The sequence below is a fragment of the Sinocyclocheilus grahami genome, unplaced genomic scaffold (assembly GCF_001515645.1).
Source record: "Sinocyclocheilus grahami isolate Dianchi unplaced genomic scaffold, SAMN03320097.WGS_v1.1 scaffold851.1, whole genome shotgun sequence".
NCBI classification, from domain to species: Eukaryota; Metazoa; Chordata; class Actinopteri; order Cypriniformes; family Cyprinidae; genus Sinocyclocheilus; species Sinocyclocheilus grahami.
In genome coordinates this window covers 142091-152879 of record NW_015506030.1, presented here as the reverse complement: position 1 = coordinate 152879, position 10789 = coordinate 142091, and the positions used below count along the sequence as shown (strand labels likewise).

General features: G+C 38.8%; 1 protein-coding gene across 1 annotated transcript in view; it reads left to right on the top strand.

The window, feature by feature from the left end:
* The window catches only part of LOC107562949 (membrane-associated phosphatidylinositol transfer protein 3-like), a 100036-nt gene that overhangs the window by 86967 nt on the left and 2280 nt on the right, over nucleotides 1-10789 (top strand). Inside the window, exons 12-17 of the mRNA XM_016247710.1 lie at nucleotides 5232-5348; nucleotides 6557-6705; nucleotides 6960-7109; nucleotides 7465-7648; nucleotides 9161-9289; nucleotides 9398-9780. Coding sequence (XP_016103196.1) covers nucleotides 5232-5348; nucleotides 6557-6705; nucleotides 6960-7109; nucleotides 7465-7648; nucleotides 9161-9289; nucleotides 9398-9712 — 1044 coding nt within the window. The 3' untranslated portion in view covers nucleotides 9713-9780. The remainder of the gene's footprint in view (nucleotides 1-5231; nucleotides 5349-6556; nucleotides 6706-6959; nucleotides 7110-7464; nucleotides 7649-9160; nucleotides 9290-9397; nucleotides 9781-10789) is intronic.

Sequence of the window (10789 nt, the reverse complement as noted above, 5' to 3'; positions counted from 1 at the left end):
AGACAAATTTAATTAGCCTATTCTATTTATGTTTGTATGTGAACTCGAAATCAACCCCAACTTTGCTTTAAAAAGCATCACAAGATCTCCTAACCGAAGATCACATGATCACAAACGGAAATCACATTGTGTGTGTGTGTATATATATATATATATATATATATATACACACAAGTGATTTATTATTATTATTATTAGGGCTTCATGTTAATGTTAATTTAATGTTTTTGCTAAAAAAATGTGCATATAGCTGCTAATTGTATTTGTTGTTTGTTGATTTTCAAATATTAAACTTATTGAAATGTTTTCAGTGTGTGTATCAGTTCTTTTTGAACGTTTTCATCTAATTTGAACAAAACCGTGATAATATTGATAATCCTGATAACTTTGGTCACTATAATCGTGATATGAAATTTTCATACCGTTACATCCCTAGTCAGATTGTAAAGTATATTGTCTGCTGTCACTGTAGATTTTGATGTAATAGTTGTTTCGATTGGGGACATTTTTTTGGCCGCTATATTTAAATATCCAGGGCGTTTTTGTCCCTTTTGAATGGCATTTTTCCCCCCTGAGCCCTGGCTAATTTCTGACTCTGGTCTGCAGATTCAGACAGACATAGATACACACATACATATCACTCAAGTAAAAGTGTGGACTGCAGCAGAGTCCTGACATTGTAGAAGAACTAAAAATATCCTCCCTCTGCCAGGGCTTTGAGTTTCTCAAATGCAGCACAATAGCTCAGCGTGTGTGGGCAGAAATCTGCGCCTTATGAAAATAAGCATCATGGCCGACCTTGATTTACAGCTCGGAGGCACATCAACACAATTACCTAGCAGTGCTGCTGATAACTACTGCCTGTGCAGGTTTACAGGGTATTTTAGCACCCGCTTTCAAAAGAACCCGCCATAACAAAGACCAATTCTTCCCAGTCCTTCACTGAGGTTAAGTATAGCTCAGTGAAACACTTCTGTGTTATCACCGCCACCTTTTCTTTTCACGGGGAATGGTTTTTTGATCACTCAGGACCTTGATCTGAAATTGTGGTTATTTCTGCTGCCTGCTAAGCCCTTCTGAATGTGCTCATGGCCTCAATAGCATTTGATCAGAGCTCTTGCTAGCCTTTCAAGTCAAAGGCATTTCTATGCAGTCATGTTGTTTTCGAAAGACTCTCCTGATTCTGTTGAGACCCTGAATGCCTCTGTATTTTATATGCGGCATCATTCTGGCTCAGTGAGCGAGCTGCAAGGCATAAAGTCGGCACAAATCTGGATCCATTCCACAAACATACATGCTTTTCCTAAACAGCAATATGCTGCGGATTAGTCTTGTGTCTGAAAATTCACTCAGGTGTGTTATCAGCACATATGGCGTTGTGTTGCTTGTTGGCTGTTTGTGCGCATCTCATCGGTATGTGTGTTGGTTTGGAAGCTCATCATATGGATATCATGTATGGGCCCATGTCAAGATGAATTATTGACTGACTTAATATGTAAAAATCGCTGCAAGCTGAGAAATGTTTAGCTGCTTCATTAAATGACAAATCTGCACAATCATTCCCATTAGCTTGTGTGGGCTAATGATTTACGTAGCTGTACAGCTCTTTGTGGGCTCAAGCCATACCAACATGATAGCATAATATTCACAGACAGTATTTAGCTTCACATCCAAAAATGACCATGTCAAGAAGTTATTTTAAAGGAGAGATATTATGCCCCTTTTTACAATATGTAATATAAGTGTATGTGACGTTTCAGCTCAAAATACTCCACAGATCATTTATTATAACATTTTGAAAATGCCTATTTTGAGTGGAAGCAGAAACACGCTGTTTTTCGGGCCTGTCTCTTTAAATGCAAATGAGCTGCTGCTCCCGGCCTCCTTTTCCAGAAAAGAGCTGCGCCTTTACAGCTTGTTCCTGCTAAAAACATTTTTTTTGGTTCTGATTATCATGTTTATCGTGCTGAAATCATGCGTTTTAAACCATATGTGTTTAAACTTCTCATATACGGTTTTCTGAGTGCACACATCCAAAGCACAAGGACAGAAAGCGGCTGTCACATCATGTGAGTACTTAACTAAGTTCTCATTCACACACAAGTTTACATTTAAAACACACATGAGTGAAGGTAAACTGCTGGGAAATAAATCGCATATTTATTTTAGATCTGTGTGGCAGCAGCCATATACAGTAAATAAGTCAATAAATCCACTGCTCTCTTGTCTCCTCTGAGGCTGGGACTCTAAATAGTGTTCTGTGCTCGTCTGTGCAGCCAAAAACAGAACAGTTAGCGTGTTTTGCTCAAACTTTCGCCATGGCATTAGAACTAGTACACCGTTGTCGCTTGCGAAATCAAAATGACGGCGCCATGGGTGGAAACCATAGACTGTATAAAAACATGGACGTAGTGTCCGTGATGTCACCCGTAGGTTTCTGAAGAGCGGTTTTGAAGCTCAAAGTAGGCGGAGCCGGCTGTTGCCATCTTGGCAGCGCATCACTGCGCGTCACTCCCGGATAATCGAAAATGGGCAAAGAGGCGGTTGCTGAAACCACGGATGTCACCCGTAGGTTTCTGAAGAGCGGTTTTGAAGCTCAAAGTAGGCGGAGCCGGCTGTTGCCATCTTGGCAGCGCATCACTGCGCGTCACTCCCGGATAATCGAAAATGGGCAAAGAGGCGGTTGCTGAAACCACGCCCACCTAGCTCGATGTCAGTGACAGCAGCGGCAATCCACCTGTCACTCAAGTGGCCACGCCCTTAATTATGCAGAACTTTAAGGCTTAATATAATTTAAACGGATGAGTTATAAAAAAATTCACCTCCCTCACAGTTGTCATGATGGGCAAAATTAGCTATAATAGACCAAAATATTTTTTTGTACCAGGCTGTAAACATTTTTTTTCTGCTGTAAAGTTGGGCATTTTAACATGGGGAGTCTATGGGACTGACTCCCTTTTGGAGCCAGCCTCTAGCGGCCAGTCGATGAATTGCAGTTTTAGTCACTTCCGTGTTGGCTTCACGAGAGAGACCAGAAGGTTGCCGCTTGGTGGAAACATACAGATTAAGGGGCGGTAATATTATAATGAGAACCCTTTGCCACGTCACCAAGGGAGCAAAATCAGACTCGCTGGTTTTCTCAGACGCTTGCAGAAAAAGGCTTACTAAAACAAAGTTACTGGGTTAATCTTTTTCACATTTCCTTGGTTGGTAGATTATAGCACTTAAAACCTGGAAAAATCTGATTTTCATGATATGTTACCTTTAAAGTGACGTAAACACTACCATGCCAAAATGACCTGAAGTTATTCATTTCCAGTGAGAGTTGGTGATTTCTAGTGATAAAAAGCGCCCATCCATTAAAAAAAATGGTCTCACACGGCTCGGGGGGTGAACAAAGGCCTCCTGTAGCGAATCGATGAATTTTTGTACGAAAAATATCCATATTCAAAACGTAATAATCACTTGAATCTAGCTTTAGCATAAAAATGTAATTATTATTATGATTATCAAATGCAATTTTTTTCTGCTACTGTGAAATATCACAATAGTAATATATCATATTTTTATTTAGTAATAGTAATAACAATGCTAATATTTTTTAGTCATTGTAGGAGCCATTTTTTGTATTGTAGAAATTTTGTGTGGTGATCACTGTGTGGTGCTAAACCATAGTATAATTAGAGCACCTGTGTAATGAGCCGGGGGGGGTTTGTAATGGGGAAGCACACGGTTTTTGAACGTGCTAAAGGGTAACTTGCAAGAATGTAGATTGTGCAGTATGTGGATATATGCTGTGTTTAAGATAAGCACTTTATGTGTACATGTTTATGACCACGAAGGAAGGAGAGACACAGATTGAGGCTTTGTTTATTCACTTGCACAAAATAAAGACATTCTGCTTGGATCTACGTCAGTATGCATGGACTCGTTTTTGCACGCATTAAATACGTGCTCACTCCTGTTATCAGCCACAACGACTTAAAGGAAAGACTTAACAGTCATAATAATATATAATCACAACATTTTGGCCAAATTATGCAGCCTCAAAAACAAGCTCAGCAAATCAGCAGCCCTATAAATAACAGTGGTTAATATGTGGGTATATTATTTTTCTAACCACATAAAAACATCACCGCATGATATATTGGTACTATGTTGGATATTGACTGAGTTTTTTTATTTATCAAATCAGTCAATGTTGGATACTTATAGTTGCAATATAACAGAATTAGCAGCAGATGTTTTCTTCTGTATTGTGACATAAATCCAAATAAAACAGATTATCAGAAGAAAGATTTTTTTTTTTGCTACTGTGAAATATCAGTAAAATATCATATTTTTATTTAGTAATAGTAATAATCATAATAACAATGCTAACATTTTTTAGTCATAACAATATGTAATCACAAAATTTTTGCCAAATTATGCAGCCTCACAAACAAGCTCAGCAAATCATGCAGCCCTATAAATAACCATCTAGCAACCACTTCAAACACCCTTGCAACCGCATAGCAACATGCTAACAACCACTCAGAAATCCTTAGCTGTGGCATATAAAGCCTTGGGCAATCACCATTCAAACTTTGTTCAGAAAATGTGAAGATCTAGTACTGTTTGCAGTTTTTTTCTTTTTAGACCCATTTAATTTAAGCCTTAGTATCCTGTTGCATTTCGTCACTATAGTAGCTGGTATGTGAGAGGGATGTTTTGAGTCGGGCTTATGTGAAGATGCTTTTGTCAATTCAGACGCTGTCTCATAGCCTTGCCTTTGCTCTATAAAGCAGCAAAGTACAAGCTTCTTGCATTTATCTTCCTCTCTGTTTATCTACTTCCTCTGCTGGCATGAAGGTGACTGTGGCCAGTTATTTTCAGGATTTGCATAGCTCAGTGTTTTGCTGGCTTTAATGACCCATTTAAGCACAGCTGCCTCAGCAGGGGCTATAGGATTTATCTTCACTGAGCTCTGTGTAGAACAGCTTTATTACTGAAATGCAATTTATTGAAAATAGAAGGATTAGAGTGTGACACCCTCTTTTGGAAGGACTTTGTACTGCATACTTATGAAACTGCCCATTTCTCTTTTTCCATCTGTCTGAAATGGTGCATGGCAGTATTATCAGTGTCATTTACACTCATCCTCTGTCTTATTTTTCTCACCAGACTCTATTGTGTCAGGAAAACAATAGAAAAGCACAGACAACCTGACATCTCCTTTTTTCTGTCTGCAGAATGTCACCGCCAACCACAGAGTCAATGATATCATCGTGACCGAGGACGGGCGTCAGACCCTGGTTGGTCGTTTCATGTACGGACCGCTGGATATGGTGACCCTCACTGGGGAAAAGGTGAGAGAGCAGTGGTCTACTATTGCTGAATATGCATTTAAACAAGCTGTTTGCTGTTTGTCAGTGGAATTGTTACAGGGTTGTTGTTTTTTTCACAATGAACTACTCAGAGATGTGAAAAATACTGGTATTTCGGCTGCAAATGAAACCTTACCAGTATCTTTTACAGTATCAGTGTGCCCACTTCTTTCTGAATAGCATTTGCAGCTTTGGTAATATGTGGCTGCACATATTAGTTATAATTACGAATGCATCAATATATTCATTATTTACATTCTGATGCCAATAACTAATATATTGGCTATCTTGGTGAAGTACTAATATAAACATTTTCAAATTATACTTTTAAGAGGTGGGAAAAGATAGCTAAAATTGTTATTAAAATATCTATTTATGTTATTAATATTAATCAAAATAACAATATTTAAAAGAAAAAATAACTGACTGTTTTTGGATTATTTATTTTATTTATAATGTTATTGACATATACAATATTAATTAATAATGTACAACCTTATACAATATTAATCATATAAAGCTAAACATAATATTTATTCTTATTAAACATATTTACTCTACATTTCAAATGTTTTGGGGTTGGTTAGATTTTTTAAATGTTTTTGAAAAAAGTCTCTCACGCTCACCAAGGCTGCATTTGTTTGATCATAAATACATTAAAACAGCAATATTATGAAATATTATTTCAATGAAAAGAAACGGTTTATTTATGTTATTTTAATACATTTTTAAAATCTAATTTATTCCTTTGATGGCAAAGCTGACTTTTTTAGCAGCCATTACTATAGTCTTCAGTGTCGCATTATCCTTCAGAAATCATTCTAATTTGCGGATTTGGTGCTCAACAAATATTTCTGATTAATATCAATGTTTAAAAACGTTTCTTTGATGAAAGTACAGTTCAAAAGAGCAACATTTATTTGAAATGGAAATCTTTAGTGGCATTATAAATGTCTGTACTGTCACTTTTGTTCAATTTGTATATTAATTTAATTAATTTAATGCTTCAAATAAAGGATTGAATAGCAAAATAGTGCTTGCTGTGGTTTTGAAATTGATATAGAGCAGTGTCACTGGTACTGGTATCGACTACTGACATTTTGGGGTCGTGACAACCCTAGTATGCCTCAGTAATCTCCCTCCATCTCACTCGCTCCCCCAACTGTCTGTTTCTGTGTTTTGTTTCTTAGGTCGATGTGTACGTGATGACCCAGCCACAGTCAGGTCGCTGGAAGCACTTAGACACCGAGATGACCAACAGCAGTGGCCGAGTGACCTACACCATCCCCAAAAGCAAAAAGCTGGCTGTGGGGGTCTACCCCATCAAAATGGTTGTCAAGTAAGTCAATGGGACCCTGAAGATTACTTGTAATGTATCCAAAACGGCTGTGCTCTCAAGGTTGTCTCAGCGGGGATAATTTGCGAGGATACCAAAGAGCATTCAATTTGGCACTCATAAAACTCTCACTCTGAGGGCTGAAGGAGAAGGACTCCTCGCTGTTAAATTGATCTCGGGCCTCATGCCACATCTTGAGCTTGATCAAGAGCCGGATCTGTGTTCTCCCCTTACTTCAAGTCACTCTTTCCTTGCAGGGGTGACCAGACAAGCGCAGAGGCCTTCCTGACGGTCTTGCCTCGGGGGATGGAGTGTGTCGTCTTTAGCATTGACGGTTCATTTGCCGCTAGCGTCTCCATTATGGGCAGCGACCCTAAAGTACGGCCCGGAGCTGTGGATGTGGTCAGGTAACAAATTCACGGGGAGGCTTTGTGTGTAAACGTGTGTGAGAGAGGATCGATGCTTTCATTTCATGCCATAGCAATATTGAAAAGAACTGGCCTGACAGTAAGGCACAGTTGGATTTCATTTAATAGAGAGATAGCGAAGTGCTGATACCAGATATCAGATGGAGTTTGGGATTTACAAATGGACAATCTTGGGTTGTTGCCCAGACTGTCCTTGGGCAAATTTACTGCTTTGTCAAATGCAATCTGTTGTTGGAGGACCAGGCGCCATGACTATCCGGGAATCAGTCCCCAACTGTTTTTGCCAAGAATTATGGGTTTGCTCAGAGGGTAAATGGTTGTATTTTGCATGCAGACACTGGCAGGACCTGGGCTACCTGATCATTTACATCACTGGCCGTCCAGACATGCAGAAGCAGAGGGTTGTGTCCTGGCTGTCTCAACACAACTTCCCCCAGGGGATGATCTTTTTCTCGGAGGGGTTGGTGCACGACCCTCTTCGCCAGAAAACCATCTTCCTCAGGAACTTGGTGCAAGAAGTAAGTGTTCTGCTACTGTGTCCACAAATTTAGTATATGGGTCATTCCTGTTCTGCAGTACCTTTTGAACTCTGTAACTGTAAAATAGGAATATGTCTGTGTTGTAGTTTAAGTATTTCTATAAAAGGATACACTAGACATTCAGAAATATGCTCTGGTCAAATTCAGGCAATTTAGGAGTCATAACTTCTTATGTACACATTTGAAGTTGAACAGGATGGAAGTCAAAAGCTGTATTTAACCAATGCTCAATGAGATGTAGCTTTCATGAGGGTGTCATTTTGTAATTGTTTAATTAACAATTCAAATGTTATGACATTGTATAGGTTTTGTAATTTGATAAAAAAAAAAAGAGGTAGCGTGAGATAAATGAATACCACAAAGCATCACAAATTTCTTCAGATCAATAGCTAATATTGCTGGTGTTCTTGCTGTTGGCTTCCCACCAAAAAGGCTTCCCACCCCGTCTTTTGTTAGTTAAAAGAATCTTACTAATTATTAACATAATGGAAAGTGAAATTGAAGAAATCTTCTTTATATTGATTACTAATTAAAACAATTTTCCTCAGAAAATAGAACGTTTTGTTTGAAATACTTTAAGAGAAAAATGAAGAAACGCACTCAAATGTTGTAAATTGCCAGATAGATTTTCATGCCAGAAGCTCCTGAAAATATGGCAAAAATGGAAACATCCATTACAACCAGCAAAATTATTTAAAATTCACTTTTATGTTCAGTTAATTGAGATAAACTAGCTAATAAGATATCTGCACTTAGTAAGTTTTATACAATATATAGAAATATACACTACTGTTAAAAAGTTTGGGATCAGTTTATTTAAAAAAACACAATTTATTCAGAAAAGATTGATTAAATTGAGGCACTGAGGCAAGGATGGATTAAATTTGGATGCATTAAATTAAAAATACTTTTTATTCAGAAAGGATGCATTACATTGATCAAAAGTGACAGTCAAGAAATGTGTTACAAAAGATTTCTATTTCAAAGAAATACTGTTCTTTTGAACTTTCTATTGATTCTGGAGGGGGGGGAGCATTTCACTGATTTCACAAAAATATTAAGCACTGCAACTTTTTTTATTTTGATAAAAATAATGATTTTTTGAGCACCAAATCAGCATATTAAAATAATTTTTGTGGCCTTGAAGACTGGAGCAATGACTGCTGAAAATCCAGCTTTGTCATTACAGGAATAAAAGGATCAAATTATGCAGCTGTGGTGGACTTCTTTTAAAAACATAAATCTTACTGAACCCAAACATTTGAATTGCAGTGTACATTACAAATATATGATGAAGACATGCAAATATACCACATAGCAGGAATGAAGAGTAAGAAACACATCACTTTATTCCTTTATTCTTCTCTTGGTCCTTCTCTCTCACGCTTGCTTCCTCTGTCTCACGCATGAGTAGTCACACAGGAACTGAGGTGTTTTTGTAGTGTATCCTCAGGCCATCTATCACATTTTGCCCTTTTCTCATGTTGGCAGTGTCACATTAAAATCAACTGTGCCTATGGCTCCATGAAGGACATTTCCGTCTACAGCATGCTGGGCCTCAACCCCAACCAGATATATATAGTGGGACGGCCCTCCAAGAAGTACCAGAATCAATGCCAGGTTAACTAACTTTGATTCTTCTTTGTCTTTCATTCAATTTCCACCATAAATGGTCAAAGTTGATCTAGCTTTCTCTAATATATTTTCATGTCTTGTGATCTATCACAGTTCCTGAGTGAGGGCTATGCAGTACATCTCTCCTCCCTGCAGTTCAGAGCCCGGCCCAAGAAGAGCTCTTCTGTGCGAATGGTTCTTCGAAAGGGCTCATTTGGTCTGTCAGCCAAACCAGACTTCCTGTGTAAGCGGACACACCTTCGCCGCACCATGTCGGTGCAACAGCCTGAGCCACCCATGACACCCAACCCTAAACCAGAGCGAGCTCAGAGCCAGCCCGAGTCGGACAAGGACCACGGGGGTGGAGGGGGTCCAGGCAATGCCATGTGGGCACGGGGGTCTATGCACCGTGGCGACACCACTCCCTGACCCAAGAGAAACATAGGAGGGATGGAAAAAGGACAGATGGAAATGATCTCTTGGTGGACAGAGCCCAGGTAACCAACATTTTTTTTTTTATGTAAACACGCTTTGGACGAGCGGTTCTCAACCAGGGAGCCGGGACCTACTAGGGGGCCGCAAGATGACTTAAATGGCTTAAGGATTACATTTTTTTAATTAGTTAAAAAAAAAAAAAGAAAAGCTAACAAGAAAAAGATCTGAAATATATTTCTTAATTTAATTTGTTCCCTTAACTATGGCCATTTTTATTTAACGACCAAGGAATTTTAAAAGTGTGATTTCTAGACCTGGAAGTCATGGAAATTACAAAAATTTTAATTTTAATATAAATTCATTGGTAATAAAATGGAAACCATGAAGAGCATTTAGTTTTTGAAATTATGTAATTACACTGAACAAAATTATAAACGCAACACTGTTGTTTTTGCCCCCATTTTTCATGAGTTGAACTCAAAGATCTAAGACTTTTTCTATGTACACAAAAGACCTATTTCTCTCAAGTATTGTTCACAAATCTGTCTAAATCTGTGTTAGTGAGCGCTTCTCCTTTGCCGAGATAATCCATCCACCTCACAGGTGTGGCATATCAAGATGCTGATTAGACAGCATGATTATTGCACAGGTGTGCCTTAGGCTGGCCACAATAAAAGGCCACTCTAAAATGTGCAGTTTTATCACACAGCACAATGCCACAGATGTCGCAAGTTTTGAGGGAGTGTGCAATTGGCATGCTGACTGCAGGAATGTCCACCAGAGCTGTTGCCCATGAATTGAATGTTCATTTCTCTACCATAAGCCATCTCCAAAGGCGTTTCAGAGAATTTGGCAGTACATAAAACTGCCTAGGACCTCCACATCCAGCATCTTCACCTCCAAGATCGTCTGAGACCAGACACCCGGACAGCTGCTGCAACAATCAGTTTGCATAACCAAAGAATTTCTGCACAAACTCTCAGAAACCGTCTCAGGGAAGCTCATCTGCATGCTCATCGCACTCATTGGGGTCTCGACTTGACTGCAGTTCGTCGTCGTAACTGACTTGAT